General features: G+C 38.4%; 1 protein-coding gene across 4 annotated transcripts in view; it reads right to left on the reverse strand.

The window, feature by feature from the left end:
- Positions 1–17,978, reverse strand: part of LOC105832134 (protein glass) — a 199,620-nt gene that overhangs the window by 3,566 nt on the left and 178,076 nt on the right. The window contains exon 8 of one of the 4 annotated variants that reach the window (XM_036285323.1): positions 16,408–16,584. The exons of the other annotated variants lie outside the window; for them this stretch is intronic. Within the exon in view, the coding sequence (XP_036141216.1) occupies positions 16,428–16,584 (157 nt within the window). The 3' untranslated portion in view covers positions 16,408–16,427. Of the gene's footprint in view, positions 1–16,407; positions 16,585–17,978 lie in introns of those variants that run through there. 4 annotated transcript variants of the gene reach the window in all.

Here is a 17,978-nt window from a genome sequence, read left to right on the forward strand (position 1 = left end):
GAGTAATAAGTTTCAAGCAATTCAGAAAATTTTATTTCGTTTTTTCTATGTTGCGGCTATAGCCGTCATACACAGTCTTGGCCACTTTTTTCTTTGCGGCTATAGCCGTCATACACAGTCAACGCGCGCGCGCACGCACGCACGCACACACACACACACACACACACACACACACACACACACACACACATCGCTTCCCTATCGTTCGGACCTCAGTTTTCTTTTACTTTTTCTTATAAAAATCACAATAAAATGTAAATCCCGTTTTCCTCATATCTGTTTCCGTTTACTCTTTCTCTCCTTCCATCTCTCTTTCTGTCTCGCTCTCCTTTAAACTGTTTACATACTTAACCACTTCCATATCCCCTACCTCCTTCCTTTCGCTTGACTTTCCACTCATCTTATTCCGCTTCCTCCAATTCCCATTCGAATCCTCGTCTTCCTCTAGCATTAACTCCACTGCTTCCTGCCAGCTTGAATCTCCTCCTTGTCCGCAACTCTCCCAGACATGCTCCCATAATTCCCTTTCTACTCCACATAATCTCTTTTGTTCTTCTTCCCAATATCTTCTTTCGGGAGTGGTTCACTTGGACACAGTACAATTGGACACAGTGCAAATGGACACGGTGTAAATGGACACAAAATAATGGACACGTTTCAAATGGACACGATTCATTTCGACACAGGAATTTTGGACACAGTAATTTTGTACACAGAAAAAATAAATTCTGGACAAATTACAATTTGATAAAAATGTACACCGTGCAATTGGACACGTAAAATTTGTACACGGCAAAGTTGTACACGGTGTATGTTGTATTGGAAATCTGTTAATACATATAAACTTTACTTTGTTTGCAATGTACAACATGGGTTAGCGACTTCGACAGGGTGGGTGCGGAAGGGGGCCGAAGGCGTGTGTGTATGTGTGTGTGCAAACCATTCTCTGCACCACATGGGTTTGCGACTTTTCATGCAAAACAAGATGGTCGTTAAAATATTTATGTAGATATTTGATATTCACGCATTTGTTGCATGACTTGTGCTAGCCAGAGCATAGACTTGTGGCCAAGAAGCATGAGGATATGATCGCTGCGCATACTGAAATAAAACATACGTGGCCATTCTGAACGTGGCCGTTTTGAACGTGACCATTACGAACATGGCCATTTCGAACGTGATCATTTCAGACGTGGGCCAATCGAACTCCGTGCAATATATTCCGTGGCCATTCCAAACGTGGCCATTTCGGATGTGGGCGTTTCAGATGTGATCGTTTCGGACGTGGGCAAATTGAACTCTGTACAATATTTCCCATGGCCATTCCGAACGTGACCGTTTCGAACGTAGCCATTCCGAACGTGACCATTTCAGACGTGGCCGTTTGACATTATGTTTTACATATAAATTTTACTCATTTTATACTGTTTATAATGGTATATTTGTTGTTTTTTTATTAAAACATTTCTAATATACCCCACCCCACTATTTTTTTCAAAATTTTGCAAATTTTGTAAAATAAAAATTAAAAAGCACTAAAAGCCGATTCCATTCATGTATAATAAATATGAGTGTCACCATTCAATTACACAGGCACACAAAGAAAAGTTATCTGTTTTTCGGACTAAACTACTATACTCTTATATATTTTGAAGCACTGAATCCAGTGTCAGAATTGCCCCATCATCCTTCAGTCTTCAATAAATTGAAGAAATCACCCTGAATACTCGAAATTTCGCCAAATTGAGCGTTACAGCCAGATGTACGAAAGGAGTTGTTTCGGAATGGGGAGACTTACTTGTATATATTTTGACTAGTCCCAGTTAGCATACGGACGTCCTTAGGACGTCCTCAGGACGTCCAGGACGGATTTCGTGGACATCCTGAGGACGTCCGGATTTTATCCCGGGATATCCTCAGGACATCCCGAGGACAGTCCACCGGATGTTCTGAGGATACCATAGGATTTCCTCAGGACATTCTCAGGAATAACAAACAATGACCACTTTTTGTCAGATTTTTTAGATTTTTTTTAGGATTTTTGATAAATGTATCGATTTTTTATAAGAATTGAAACGTTTCTAAAAAAAATTTTTTTAATAAAATATTCCGATTAATTAAAAAAATTTTTAAATATTTCTAAGTATTTTTAACAGTTTTTGAGAATTGAAAAAAAACTTTAACAAAAAATTAAAAGTTCAAATTATTTCTATGATAATTTTGTAAGAGTAGGAAAACTATACATGTTTCAGCGACAGTTGTACCTGTTAAAGCATGTTTAATCTCTGTACCCGAGAAAACGGTCACCCATTCAAATATCAACCATCGCCGACGTTGCTTGACTTTGAAGACCATACGCATCCTAACGCTTCGTGATAATCCATGAGTACTTCTTGTTTATGCATACATATTTGTTATAGATCATTACAATAGATGTTGTCAGAAGGATGAAACCTATATAGTTAACTTATATTTTTATAAATAAACATAAAGTTTGACAGTTTTTTTAAATTATTTTTACATATGTGCGCGAAATAGCATGTGGAATAACTTATCAAAAAAACTGTTTTTGCGCCGTTCGTATAAAATAAAATTAAAAAATTATTTAATGTCATCCTTTATAATTTTTTAGTATTGGTAATATGCCATATTGTTTCAATAAGTGTAGACATTCAATCTGACTTTGAAGTCAACATTTTTACACATTTGATTTTGCAATACATTAGATTTGCAATACACAATACTAGAAATACGTATTCAAAGATTTCTCACTTGCTATATTAATTTACCCGTCTTTTCCAAAAATTACTATACGTCCAGGATGTCCCTGAATACTATTTTAGGATGTCCTGAGGACTTTTGTAGGATGTCCTGAGGACTCTCTTAGGACGTCCTAAGGACTGTCTTAGGATGTCCTGAGGATTGTTTTAGAATGTCCTAAGGACTATCTCAGGATGTCCTGAGGACTTTTAGGATATCATATTCTTAGAACATTTTGTGCTATCTAAAATGTCTGGTATTTATACAGTTATTATATTTAAGTTTATCTTCAGACATTTTGTAGCTAATGAAATTCTTTATACAATATTTTAAGAATAACATTTTCAGCTAGAATACATATATCCTCAGGACATCCCAAGGATGGCCTCAAGACATGAGTAAAATTTTAATTTATATTAATTCTATTACAGAATCTAACATTCTAAACTTACTTTAGAAGTCAAATTTATACATAAAATATTTATATAAAATATTTACAGTAATACAACTATTATATCCTGACAAGATCCCAGGACATCCCGGGACATATTCAGGATGATCCTGAGGACGTCTTGTGCTATCTGGGGTTGAATACGAATCCGGTGTCAAAATTACACGATGACCCTTTAGTCTTCAATAAATTACAGAGAACTGTGCAAAATATCCGAAATTTCGCTAAATCGAGCAGTGATGAAGAGAATATGGCGTACTTAAGGAAAATTTGAATATTTGCAATGAAAAAGGTTTCAAATAGTAATAAAAAGTAGGAGTAATAAAATAAAAGATAAAGTTAAAGTCGAACATTTTATTTATTAGCATGTGACTAATTTGACAAAATTTTCAGTGTATAATACATGAAAATATTGCATTTTAAAAAACGTTTATTTGCGCCTTGTTACCCAGCATATCGTGTAATGCAACGCACCGTGATTTCTACATTAAAATATTATTTTTTGATTTTATATTGAATTGTAGTTAAAGAAATTAATAAAGACAGTATTTTTCTTTAATTATTATTAAATAATGCATAAAGCATAACAAAATTAATGAAAATTATAAAATTTGTATAGATTATCAAAATAGAGTTATAAGTTAGAGATTAGCAAAGTTACGTAATGTTTAGATAGTATTTTTTAATCAATAATGCCTATAAAATGTAGTAGATTTAGATATATACATATATATTAGCGTATATATATATATATAACGTCTACGCCGCGTTATCCGAGCGCACTTTTTTGACAAAGTTATTAATTAGAATTAAACAGACTATTATGAATATAATAAAATATAGAATTTAAAAAATTAAGAATTTAGCTTTCCAATAACAGCTTATTATCATAAAATAATTTAAAAAAAATGAAATTATATAGGTTTATCTGAGGTGTAAATCTTAGAAGAAAAGTATATCAAATTATTTTTAGTCAATAAAAATTTAAACAAAAAATAGATTGTTCTGAAATTTTGTATATATCTTAGTTAAATACAGCTGCATCAAATAGCATTAATATTTGAAGTATCGGACAATGCATATTATTACAATAAAGGTGCGCCACGTTACCCGCTGCGCTATGTTCCGCTCGTCTCCCCTACGTCACAGTCAGATGTACGAAACCAGCTGGCTTCGGAATGGGGAGACTTACTCAAATTCACTTTAAGCTTCTGCGGTGTCAGAATTGCACCATTCACCCTTCAGTAAATTGAAGAAAACCACCTTGGAGACCACCCAAAAATTCGCCAAATCGAGCATTACGTTACAGCCAGATGTACGAAATGAGCTGATTTCAGAATGGAAAGACTTACTTGTGTATTTTGACTTTCTGCAAAAGATTGCGGTGTGCCCTGCAGACACGATAATTCTCAAAAACGAGCATTACGTCGCAGAAAATTTTATGAGAGGATCTCGCTTGGGCCAGAAACACCCACCTACATTTCTTATATATTTCTTATCCATATATCGTTGCATAGAATCCATGACAATTACTAAATAGACTAAGATATACAGATAATCCTTAGCATCCATATAGGCCGGATATAAGCCATATAGGAAAGATCATCTTAAGTACTGTCTTAAGATGCCATCAGCCAATCACAGAGCCGTATTAGCATCTTAAGACGTTGCTTGAGACGATCTTTAAATAAGATTCGACTATGAATACCGGCCATAAACATATCTCTGATATTGCAGTCTTCGGCAGGCCAGCTGGGTGACATAGTCTGTATACTTTTTTGTAATTGTTTCAGACAAGATTTCATGCTGTTTATCTATTTCAATATACTGCTAAAGAATAAACCGCTCACTTCATCCTATCATTTTTTTATAAAACTACATTATATTTAGTACCTCCAAGTAGACATTTTGCGGCCACACTGTTAATTCCAAACTCTTTGAAGTTAATTATATCATATAATATTCAGTGGAGAGAATTATTTACGCAAAGAGAGAGATAGAGAGAGACAGAGAGAGAGAGAGAGAGAGAGAGAGAGAGAGAGAGAGAGAGAGAGAGAGAAAGATAGATACACATACATTCTCATATGTATATATACTCGTATACCCACATACGTATAGACATGACTTTACAATGTTATTATTCTCCCTCCCCGTCTTTCTCTCTCTCTCTCTCTCTCTCTCTCTCTCTCTCTCTCTCTCTCTCTCTCTGCGGTGAGTACATTGTGGCCGTCTGTTCGTTGCTCCAGTTTTGTTCTGAACATATTTCTGCTGCTGGCGGCCCTCGGGCGATTTTTGTTACAGGCTTATATACGCTCTCGTTTGCATTTCACGAACGATAATTTATTTTCTCCTGGCTTATCACCACGGCGTTTATTTCTCCTGTTAAATCTTCTGGCAGTTTAACTTCACTTTTTGGGTCTGCATGCAGTGGGCGCGTGAACGTACGCACCTGCTTGCGCGGTTCGGCGCCGTTGGATTTGGGAGCGCAACCAGCTGGAGCGACGTGCTGGAGTCATCTTAGGCCTTTTTACGTCATCAGTGCTACCATCGTTGCTCCAGCCAAGTATAAGTGGAGCCGTCGAACAGTGACATTAGCGTCTGTGTGAACTGATCTTACATCATCATTGGCATAAATCGCGTACGGTTTTGCAGCCTATTAACTGTTATTTGGCTGTGACTGGTTGATGTAAAGCAGTGTACGTGTGGTTTTCATGTGCGATAACGTGCTAGATGCTACGCCGTATTGCTTGATCTAGTTACGGCGTTACCGTGTAATCTTCGCGCGCGTTAGGAAGCTGCAATAATTTTGTTAAGTTTAGCAGACGAGTGTAGTTACTTTCATGTGCAATACGATGCTTTATGTTACGCTATATCATTCGTTCTAGTCATAGTGTCTGCTATGTAATCTCTTCGTACGCGGAAGCAGCGAAGCTGCAGCTTTTTTGATAGATTTAGCAGCTGAGACCGCCAGGTCCATCCATGCAGCCAGCGTGTGCCAAATGTAAAAAGTCAATCGCGACTACATCGGTCGAATGTGAATGCAGGAGAACATTTCACCCAGGTTGCATAAAGTCATACTCTGTCACTAAATACGCCGACGCTTGCTGCAAGGCACTCTCTTCGTCATCGAGTCTACCTTCTACTCCGGCAATTGAGATCACCGCTCCGCTTTTTGATTTAAACAGTATGGCTTCTTCTGCGCGTTCAGACCTGTCTACGCTGGCGCAATCGCAATTAAATACGGACGTCACAACAATGAGCTGTTACTCCGACTAATTGAACAGTTGAGAGTATCTGACGCTAAATTAACCGCATTCATGGACGATCAACAGCGAACCAACACTGAAATCAACACCAAACATAATCAATTAAATAGCTTAGCAAACAGTGTTGAAAGGAATAATCAGCGCATCGCCCTATGGGAGCAGCAGTGCATCACTCTCTCGAGCGAGATAGGTGAAATTAGAAGTGGCCTTGCGTCTTCTCATCCTGGCTCGATCTCTCACGAAGAGAACATGCTCATCATATCCGGCGTGCCGTCCGCAATGCCCATCACCCCCTTAGAATGCGTTAATAATGTGCTTGTGACTCTGGGCATATCTGATTTTTCATGCTACGTTCTGGATGTCAGAGTAGTTGCCCGCAAACCACAGCCAGTGGCTGCTAGTGACCGATCTTTGCCAACGTCCACTACCAACTCGCTCATTGTTACACTCGCTCCAGCAGCTGTTCGGGATGTAATTATCACTAAAAAAAGAGCACGGCGCAAGCTCATTCAAAGAGAGGTTTGTGGCAACAACTCGAATTACAATGTTTATGTCAACGAGCTTCTCCCCAGAAACGTTTACGTTCCTAACCTACTCCAACATACTAAGCGTACTGCCAAGGAGCGATCTTACCGATATGTCTGGGTCAAGAACGGGCGCATTCATGTCAGGCATTCTGATGACAAACCCGCCATCCCTATCACCTCTTGCGCCGATCTTGACAAGCTCATATGACTCGCTCACTCGGTCAACCCTTCGCCCACTGTTACTGCTTGCAATTCATCCTCAGGACTCACTCAGATTCATGTGGCTCAGTTTAATGCAAATTCTTTGCGTGGGCAGATAGACTTCATCAGGCTACATTAACACCGCTAATTATCACATTGTTTCGGTTTCTGAGACGTGGCTGCACCCAGGTGTCCCTGATGACCTCATCGCGCTGAAAGACTACTTTTTGGTTAGGAGTGATCGTACATGTTGCATGGGCGGCGGAGTTGCTGTCTATATACATAATATGTTTAAGGCTAACGTTATTACCACGTCCGCGGGAGACAACATTAACGACCCTGATTACTTAATTATTGATATACGCTTACCGTGTAATGAATCTATACTATTTACTTCCATATACAGGAGACCTAAAGGGCACTTGTTTCATGATTTTGTACAAGTTCTAACCAGTTTTTTCCATCTTTACAAGAATATTGTTATTGGTGGTGATCTAAACTGCAACCTATCAACGAACAGCTTTGAAGCGAACTACTTACGCGATCTAATCTTTAGTCTATCATTGCACATTGTACATTCTGACCCTACATATCACACCGTGACTTCCGACTCATGGCTTGACATCATGATTGTTGATGACTGTGATAAAATCTTTTCATTTAACAAATCTTCGAGTCCATTTATAGCTGGACATGATCTTCTAAAACTTTCACTTTCGTTTAGACTCAAAGCCAAGGCCACGCGTTCCATTCTTCGACACAATTATCGGGCATCACTGTTCCTGAATTTTTAACATTCCTTCACGCTGAAGTCAATAAAGCTCAAACCGAGCTTACTGTCTTGCATGATGAGGCCAATACTCACAAGTCTTGTTCCTTGTTGACCCAAACCCTTTTAATTGCACTTGATGCTTTTGCTCCTACTCGATCGTTTGTAAGTAGAAAGCCTCCCGTGAGGTGGCTATCCGACGAGCTCAAAGCCCGTCTTCATGATCGTAACCTGCCGTATAAGCAGGCCAAGCGGTCCAACAGTCTGCTCGGGTTTGCTAGATACAGGCTCCTTCGCTATCAACTAAATGGTGACATCAAGCGTGCCAAGAATGAGTTTCTTCTCCACACTTTAAATAGCATTACTAAACCTGCTAAATTATGGAGGGAACTTGCGCGGCTGGGACTTACAAAATTTACTCTGGCTTCCCCTCTCCACTTTTTCACGCCTGATCGGTTGAATGCCCACTACGCCTCCGTTTCAGATGCAGTGCCTCCGAGTTTCGCTGAATTTACTTCAGCAATGTCGGGTCTTACTTGTCCGCCTGATCGCCTGGAATTTGTTTTTTCGCCTGTATCATCACCTAGAATATACAAACTTATAGCTGTTAAACCCCTACAATCATATGCATCTGGCGCTGATGGCATCCCATTGATAGTACTGCGAATGGCTTGGCCGAGTATTTCATCGTGGGTTACCTCATTATTTAATTCCTCACTCGAGTCATCTTCGTTTCCTTCTGAGTGGAAGCGTGCCTTAATTCGCCCACTCTCCAAGATCTGTTCTCTTTCGACTCCTTCCGATACTCGACCGATTGCCAACTTGCCTGAATTATCCAAAATTCTGGAAAAAATAGTGGCCGAACAAATTATTGAATACTTAGACGAACATAATCTCCTCGATTCCAGACAATCTGCATATCGCTCGTGTTACAGCACTCAGACTGCCCTTCTACACGTCAGCAATGACATCGGTGCGGCAATTAACAATAGACTCATCACTATCATGATCCTATTTGACTTCAGCAAAGCATTTGACACAGTCTCACATCTTCGTCTGCTCAGCAAACTGAAGGAACTCGGTTTTTCTGATGCTGTGCTTTCCTGGTTTTTTTAGTACCTTACCGGTCGTTCACAGGCGGTTGTAGATGAGAAGGGAAACTGTTCGAGCTGGTTATCTATGTCCCAGGGGGTTCCTCAGGGTTCTGTTCTTGGCCCGCTCCTGTTCTCTCTCTTCATAAATGATATTTGTGAAGTTCTGTCTCGCTCTAATCATATGATTTTTGCTGATGACCTGCAAATATATCTCGCATGTCCACCGTTTGACATTCTTCATGGTTTACAATTAATTACTCATGATGCAAGTGCGGTCTCTAAGTATGCCTCTGTAAATGGTCTCAAGCTCAATCTTAGTAAATCAAAAGTGATTATATTTGGGAGTCAATCTTACATTAGATCCATTGATTTTACTGCTCTTCCACCTGTTATCATAGATGATGTTCCGCTGCCTTTTGTGGATGAGGTGAGAAGCCTGGGAGTCTTCTCTATGTCAAATTTCTCTTGGAATAAGCATGTCTTACACGTTTCGCGATGCGTTCATCAGGCTCTATACAAACTTAAATTCAACAAGAACTCTCTACTGAACTTAGGATTAAACTTATTACCATCTTAGTAATCCCACATATCGATTACTGTTGTCTATCATGGTCTGAGCAGTGAACTGAATGTAAAGCTGCAAAGATTAAACAACTGCTGCATCAGATTTATTTTCAATCTAAGACGTGATGAGCATATTACACCGTTCAGGCATCGGCTGGGGTGGTTATCAACAGAAAACAGAAGACTTTATTTTCTGAGTTGTCAGACGTACCGTATCCTTCATCTACGTTCCTCGTCCTACCTTCTTGAGCTTTTCGCCTCTCCCGATCCAGAGGTCAGAAGATCAGATCGTTCCGGCTCTTCATTGCAAACGTTTCACATATCCTTTCACAGAACCGCTACTTATAGGAACTCCTTCTGTTTATCTTTTATATACTTCTGGCACTCCTTCCCACGTGATATCGCATCTGCATCCTCTCTTAACAGTTTTAAATGCCTCCTCCACTCGTACTTAATGGCATCTGAGTCCTCTTGAACTTCAGTGTCTTTCTGTTTATGCTTACTTACTCCCCAGCTCAGAGTTTCGATTTTTGTAGTCATATCCTAGTCCTTATCTAGTCATATCGTCTCCAGCACTCGACTTTGTAATTTAGGCTTCCTTTAGTTCAAGTGTAGTTTTAAGGTTTGCTATATTTTATATTTCACCTACTTATTCTGTTGTTTGCGCTCATTTACCTTTTAGGCTTAGGATTTGCGAGATTACTGCAATGTTGTACTTTCTTAAGTCCAGTATTAGATAATAGATTTTGCTTACTCACTAATTACTCACTACTTACTGTTTCAATGTTACTACTAGTTGTATATTTGCCCTTTAGCCAATGTTTGGGCATAATAAAATTCTATCAATCAATCAATCAATCTTTCTTTTTCTCAATTTAACAATAGCACTCTTTCTAGCACAATAACTATAATTTATTTACATGCATAAATAACTTACTTTATGTTGCTTTTGTTACTTTTTCTACTTATTATTTCTTATTTCTTTACTTCTGATTCTTTTCTCTCTCTCTCTCTCTCTCTCTCTCTCTCTCTCTCTTACTTTTTTTATTCTCTTCTTATTATTTTTTAGTACTTCTAATTCCCTCTCTTTCTCTCTCTCTCTTTTCTTACTCGTCCACTCATTTCTTTTCTATATCTTACTTTAGGTTTAAATTAAGTGTTTCTTTTCCTCTTTTTTTTAATTATTAAAAGAAAGAATTAATTTTAATATAATAACTGAAAATAAACCATAACAAAGTACTAACTTATTACACAATATTTATTTCCATTAAAAAATGAAAATTTTGTGTAATATAAACTACAGGACAAAATTAAAGGAACAAAAGTTTGAAGTAGTGCCATATTCGTAAAAGTTAAGCAAAAAATCTGAATTTTTAATATGATATAGCCCAAAGTGTTGACTTGACACCTGCAAAATCTTCCCGCTGTGAGTCCAGTAGTTTCGGAGTTATGCCCCTCGAAGAAACTCCCGGTCAAAAACGAAAGTTGCAAGGTTGTAACTAGAAAAGTACAGGACAATCTAATGCAAGAAACGAACCAGAAAAATTCGGAAATGGGCTAAGCCGGTTCTGTAAATGTCGCTCAGAATGTCCCTGGTGCGCCCTGATACCCACATCCCTTTTCAACCCTGATTCGCAACCCCTTAAGACTGATAGTGGTGACAGCGTTTTGCGTCGCGTCCGTCCAACCGAGGACAACTCTCTAGCACGGCTAGGCTTTAAAACCGTTACATGTCGAAGGTCTTACCTTTCGATGACCCTTACCATCCCGCGAAAGTGGATTGGGCAACCACCCCTAAGACTAATCAACACTCGCAGGTGCCTTCATGCATCCGGAAAATTCAGAAATGGGTTAAGCTGGTTCTATAGGTGTTGCTCAGAGTGTCCCTGGTGCGCCCTGATACCCCCATTTCTTTTCAATCCTGATTCGCAACTCCTTAGGACTGATAGTAGTGACAGCGTTTTGCGTCGCGTCCGTCCAATCGAAAACAATTCTCTAGCACCGCTTTGCTTTAAAACCGTTGACTGTCGAAGGTCTTACCTTTCTATGACTCTTACTATCCTGCGAGGATGGGTTGGGCAACCACCTCTAACACTAATTAGCATCTGTAGGTGCCTTCATGCGTCCGGAAAATTCGGAAATGGGCCGAATCGCACCTGTAGATGTCTTTGGCACTCCTTCCTAACCATGCATGAAGTTCACCCTTTTTAATCTCTACCTGCTACTCCTTCAATCGGACAGCGAGTCACGGTTGCGCTAGGCTACAGGTGATCGCTTCAGGGCACGACTTGCATTCGAGATAAAAAAAATCCTTGTTCTCTCCAGCTATTTTTATCCTCTCTTTTTGTATTAGGTTTTCTTTTTTTTCTAGATTTTCCCTATATGCATCTTTCTTTGCTTTTATGCCTCTTTCAGCTGACTCTTCGTCTGCGTTCTGTTTGATCCTGATTGCTCTTTTTGTTTCCTTTAAAAAACGCATTACTTTTCCATGTAATCTCTGACATTTTCCCTATATTTTTTGTTTTTTATGTTGTTTGTGGGACAGCAAAGCATTGTTAAAGGAAAACAATTTCTTTGTAATCTCTCACATTTTCTCCATATTTTTTGTCTTTTATGTTGCTTGTGGGACAGTAAAACATTGGTAAAGCAAAACAATTTCTTTGTTTTGCTTTAACAATGTTTTGCTGTCCCACAAGCAACATAAAAAACAAAAAATATGAAGAAAATGTCAGAGATTACATGGAAAAGTAATGCGTTTTTTAAGGAAAATGAAAAGAGCAATCAAGAACAAACAGAACGCAGACGAAGAGTCAGCTGAAAGATGCATGAAAGCAAAGAAAGATGCATATAAAGAAAATCTAGGAAGAGAAGGAAACCTAATACAAAAAGAGAGAATAAAAAGAAAATGGCTGGAGAGAACAAGAATTTTTTTGATCTCGAATGCAAGTCGTGCTCTGAAACAATCACCTGTAGCCTAGCGCAACCGCGACTCGCTGTCCGACTAAAGAAGTAGCAGGTAGAGTTTAAAAGGGGTGGATTTTGTGCGTTAGGAAGGAATGCCAGAGACTTCTACAGGTGCGATTCGGTCTATTTCCGAATTTTCCGGACGCATGGAAGCACCTGCGGGTGCTGATTAGTGTTAGGTGTGGTTGCCCAATCCACTCTCGCGGGATGGTAAGGGTCATAGAAAGGTAAGACCTTCGACATGTAACGGTTTTAAAGCCGAACCGTGCTAGAGAGTTGTCCTCGGTTGGACGGACGCGACGCAAAGCACTGTCACCACTATCAGTCCTAAGGGGTTGCAAATCAGGATTGAAAAGAGATGTGGGTATCAGGGCGCACCAGGGACATTCTAAGCGACACCTACAGAACCGGCTTAGCCCATTTCCGAATTTTTCTGGTTCGTTTCTTGCATTAGATTGTCCTGTACTTTTCTAGTTACAACCTTGCAACTTTTATTTTTGACCGGGAGTTTCTTTGAGGGGCATAACTCCGAAACTACTGGACCCACAGCGGGGAGATTTTGCAGGGGTCAAGTCAACATTTTGGGCTATATCATATTAAAAATTCAGATTTTTTGCTCAACTTTTACGAATATGGCACTACTTAAAACTTTTGTTGCTTTAATTTTGTCCTGTAGTTTATTTATCTTATTATAACGCATAGTGTTATACTAATTCAAATTAGGCATAGCAGTATTTCCCTCCACAATGTAATCCACGATGTAATAAGAATATTGTGAAGATGAATTAAAGTATAATCAGAAAAGAAAACAAAACTAATATAACTTTGTTTTGTCGGAAGCGTCCTAGATACGCACAGATTAAAACGGACATTACCAATCAGTTTACTGCTTTAGTTAAAGTTAGGATGAATTTATATAATTTCATTGGTGGTGTCTATTTCGAATTGTGCACATCTGAGACTAACTCGTTTTGTCATTTTAATTTAATCTCAGTCTCGATCTTTAATTTGATATCATACGGACTTCAAAATTGTCTTAAGAATCTTTATATATACACTACTAAAAAAAAATAGGGAATACTTTTAGGAAACCACGCGCGCGCGTGTTTGTGTGTGTGTGTGTGTGTGTGTGTTTTATAACAAATGTAAGAACCCCGTGATTCGTCACGCGCGTGCTCGCGGTTCCTTGCGACTTCTTAAATGTTGTTTTATGTTGTTTTAAATGCGTTTAAATGTCTACACAGCATTTTGAAAATTTTGTATACAAACTTAATACACTACTAGAATCATCTGTGTGTTAAACATTTGTTTTAAAGCCTTTATACGTAAACATTACATGTAAACAATACATGTACGCACCTACTCACATACATGCCGTAATGTTTACAAGTAATGTTTACGTACAAAGAGACTTTGAAATAAATGTTTAGTACACAGACGACTTTCGTAGTGTATTAAGCTCGTATACGAAATTTTCAAAATGCCGCGTAGGCATTTGAACGCATTTGAAACGACATAAAATGACATTTAAGAAGTCACAACCCACTCGGCAAGTAATGTCGTTGAAATATTGTAATATTTGAAAATGGTATATAAATATTTCGTTAATATTTTAATTGTAACTTTGCATGTGAAATATTTTAAAAACAAATCTGCACCATATTTTTATAATAATGCAAAATTTCTGAAATCTTTGAGAGAAGATGAAAAAGTTTGCTTCCATATTTGTATGGCTCTGTAATATTACAAAAGAAATATGACAAATGCTTTATTTCAAAAATATTTTTGGAAAATTATAAAGTAATATTAATATTTCTTACACAATGAATATTTCTGCAAAATATCAAACGCAACATTGCATTTAAAGTGTTTCTAAAAAATTTCTGAAGGATTGTGTAGATAATAAAAATTTAAATTGCTGAAAATGAATTTCTGCAATACTGCACAAGAAATATTGCAAATATAATGATTCAGAAACATTTCTGAATGTTTAAAATTGACATATTCTCTATATAATTATATAGTTAATAATGATAACATTAAAGTATACATGAAATAAACAATAAAAAAACCTTATTTTAATGTGCATATATTATTTTATTTAATTCTTTATAAATATTGTTGCGCCGGAACGTCGAAAGACACTCCCGCACACACACACACACACTCGCGTCGAGAAAATCAAAACGTTTATGGAACTCAAAAGCTTTATTTAAACTTGAACTCAAACAGAGAAAGCGCGTGACACGTCCTCCTCGGCAGGAGTCCGACGTTAAACTGTCTACAATTCTTATTTACAAATATTTTTCGGCAACTAGCCGTTTAATTCAATTATTTTAATAACAAATTCTTCCCGGCAACCGGCCAATCGAAAATATCGATCGGTCCGTCAACTGACTGGCGTTTCAGGGATGTATCGAGCGACACGCGGCACGCAACACTGCTCCCCCTCTTCTGGATTGTCGTCCCGACAATCCGAAAAGCAGCTTGCGACAGTACTTCCGGAAAAGGACCTTCTCTGGTTCCAGGACGATTTCTTGCCCTCCTCGTACTTCTGTAGCGAGTTACCGGGCCACGTCCACCAAAGTCCTCTCCTTCCAGTGAGGTTCTCCACACGGACTTCCTTCTTCGTGAAGCTGGCCAGGCTCCCACAAAGAATTTCCTAGTCCGTATTCCTCCAGCCGTCCCCGAACTCCTCTTCCGCCGAGTCTTGTGTGCTTCGTTCTTCTTTCTTCGGGATCGGGGGGGGGGAATATCTTCCGTGGACCCATCGCTCATAAAGCTCTCCGTCCTCTGCTTCGGCATTCACCCAAGTCCCACGGGAAAACCACGGTCAAAAACCGTGGGAGAGGCAGTCCAGAAAATTAACCTTCTTACGGCTCTCAATTCCGAAATCCCTTTCCTTATTCAGATCTCCATAAATACTGAAACAATAACAAAACACAAAACAGAACACAAACTTTGAATTAAAATGATTAAAATTAAAAAGATTCAAGATCCTCCGCGCTCTTGTTTTCTTTTACGCCCGAATTTTCGCTCCCTTGCCTCTCCGGCTTTCGTGCAAAACTATTTTCGTTTATAAATTTCAACGTTCTGGCCCACTCAATCGCTATTCTGAGCGAAGATATCCCCTGAACTTGGAGGATCCGTTTAACGAAACCGTCCGACAGAGCAGCCACGAATTGAGCGCAAGCAACTTTATCGCGCATTTCATGAGGACAATTTGGATATACTTTTCGAGAAAGGCGCTCAAGATCCGCGCTCAATGTAGCATAATCTTCTCCCGGGAGAAGTTTACCATTAGTGAATTGTAAATAAAAATTTTGCGCTAATTCACTTTCACCGAAGCACAATTCCAATTCAGATTTTAATTCCGAAAACGTTAATTTATCTTTTTCCGCGCTCAACCCATCCAGAACTGAACGCGCTTTCCCCCGCAAGCATGACGCAAGGGCCACCGTTTGGGAGGCCTCGTCCCAGCCGTTCGCGCGCGAAATGAAAGAAAATTGTGAGAGAAACTCGCGCAGCGGCACCGTCCCGTCATAAGTGTCGGTCTTTACTCTTAAAGAGAACGACGCGCGATCCCCGCTCGCGTTCCCGCTCGCGTTTAAGAAATCTACACGCGCCGCGTCTGTCGGAGCTTCGCCCGCGGAAACATTATTGGAGCGACTTAGCTGAGTATCGTTGAGTCGCTCCTCCATCCGTCGGAAAGCTGCCTCACGCTCCACGAAACTGGCCTCCATTTCGCTGCGGAAATTTTGTTGCTCCTGCCGCTCCCGTCTCCGTTCCTCGCGCATCTGATGTAATTCGAGGAGAACAGCCTCCATCGCGCTAGTCTCCGCTGAGCTCGCCGTCTGCTGCTGAGAGCGAGTCTTCCTCGGCGAGTGAGTCGTCGACATTTTGATTCCTCTCGAAACTCCCGTCGGCTCGTTCGCTCGTCCGATCCCGGACGAGCCCCCAAAATGTAGCGCCGGAACGTCGAAAGACACTGCCGCACACACACACACACTCGCGTCGAGAAAATCAAAACGTTTATGGAACTTAAAAGCTTTATTTAAACTTGAACTCAAACAGAGAAAGCGCGTGACACGTCCTCCTCGGCAGGAGTCCGACGTTAAACTGTCTACAATTCTTATTTACAAATATTTTCCGGCAACCAGCCGTTTAATTCAATTATTTTAATAACAAATTCTTCCCGACAACCGGCCGATCGAAAATATCGATCGGTCCGTCAGCTGACTGGCGTTTCAGGGATGTATCGGGCGACACGCGGCACGCAACAATATTTAATACTTTATTGCAATAATTACTGAGATTACCTTTTCAACGCTTATAGTTTCCTCGATGCGTTCTCATTCATATAAGTTAAAAAAATTGATATCTTGATTAATATTGCAACATTGCAAAATAATATGAGACTTTTACTTCAATCCTTTCTATCTTTCTATCTATTGTACACCTTAGAGCATTCACTCTAAATATTTATTTATCTTTTTTTATTATTTTCTCATGCAACAAGTCTCTTTTTACGGTATATTACTTTTTTGTAATGTTATAAAATGAATATCTTTTTTTAATGTTACTAAAACAAAATAAAGTTTTAAGAAATTATGACAAAATGGAAGTGTTCTGTTACAAATTTTTATAATGATGCAAATCTATAAACCTTTATTAAACTTAACCTTTATTAACATAATCAATGTATTAAACATTTTTAAAATATATTTTAAAACTATTGTATTACATAAAAATAAGATTGCTTACATTTAAAAAATATTATTGTAATACAATAATAATAATTGAGAAATAGGACCGATAAAACTGTCCAAAATAAATATACAAATAAGATCGCCTATATTGATCTATAACAGATTTTGGTACTAAAAAATTTTGGTATAATTTTTATTATTTCTAACTCATATATATGAACTGTGTGCATTTTATCGGTCTTGAAACAGTCACTAAATATATACTGACAAGAATGCGACATAGTTCATAAGAAATAGTAAAAATTACACAAATTATTCAGTACCAAAACCCGCTATAAACCAATATATGCAATTTCATTTTTATCTTTATATTTAACAATTTCATCTGTTTTAATTATTATTATATTACAATAATATTTTTTAAGTGTATCTGCAATTTCTTGGATAAAATGTATTTAAGATATTTTCTGAAACGTTTCTGCTATCTGCATAGATATGTTTCAGAAATATTTCAGTAATATTATCGAAATATTACTAAAATCTTTCAAAAAGATTGCATTTGAAATGATCGTGGACATTGAAACATTGCAGAAGTGTTGCAGAAATAGTCGTGAAATATTTCTGTGATATTGCTGTATACAGTATAACATTTCAAATAAAATATTTTAAAAAC

This window comes from Monomorium pharaonis, chromosome 4, assembly GCF_013373865.1.
Source record: "Monomorium pharaonis isolate MP-MQ-018 chromosome 4, ASM1337386v2, whole genome shotgun sequence".
Classification (NCBI taxonomy): domain Eukaryota; kingdom Metazoa; phylum Arthropoda; class Insecta; order Hymenoptera; family Formicidae; genus Monomorium; species Monomorium pharaonis.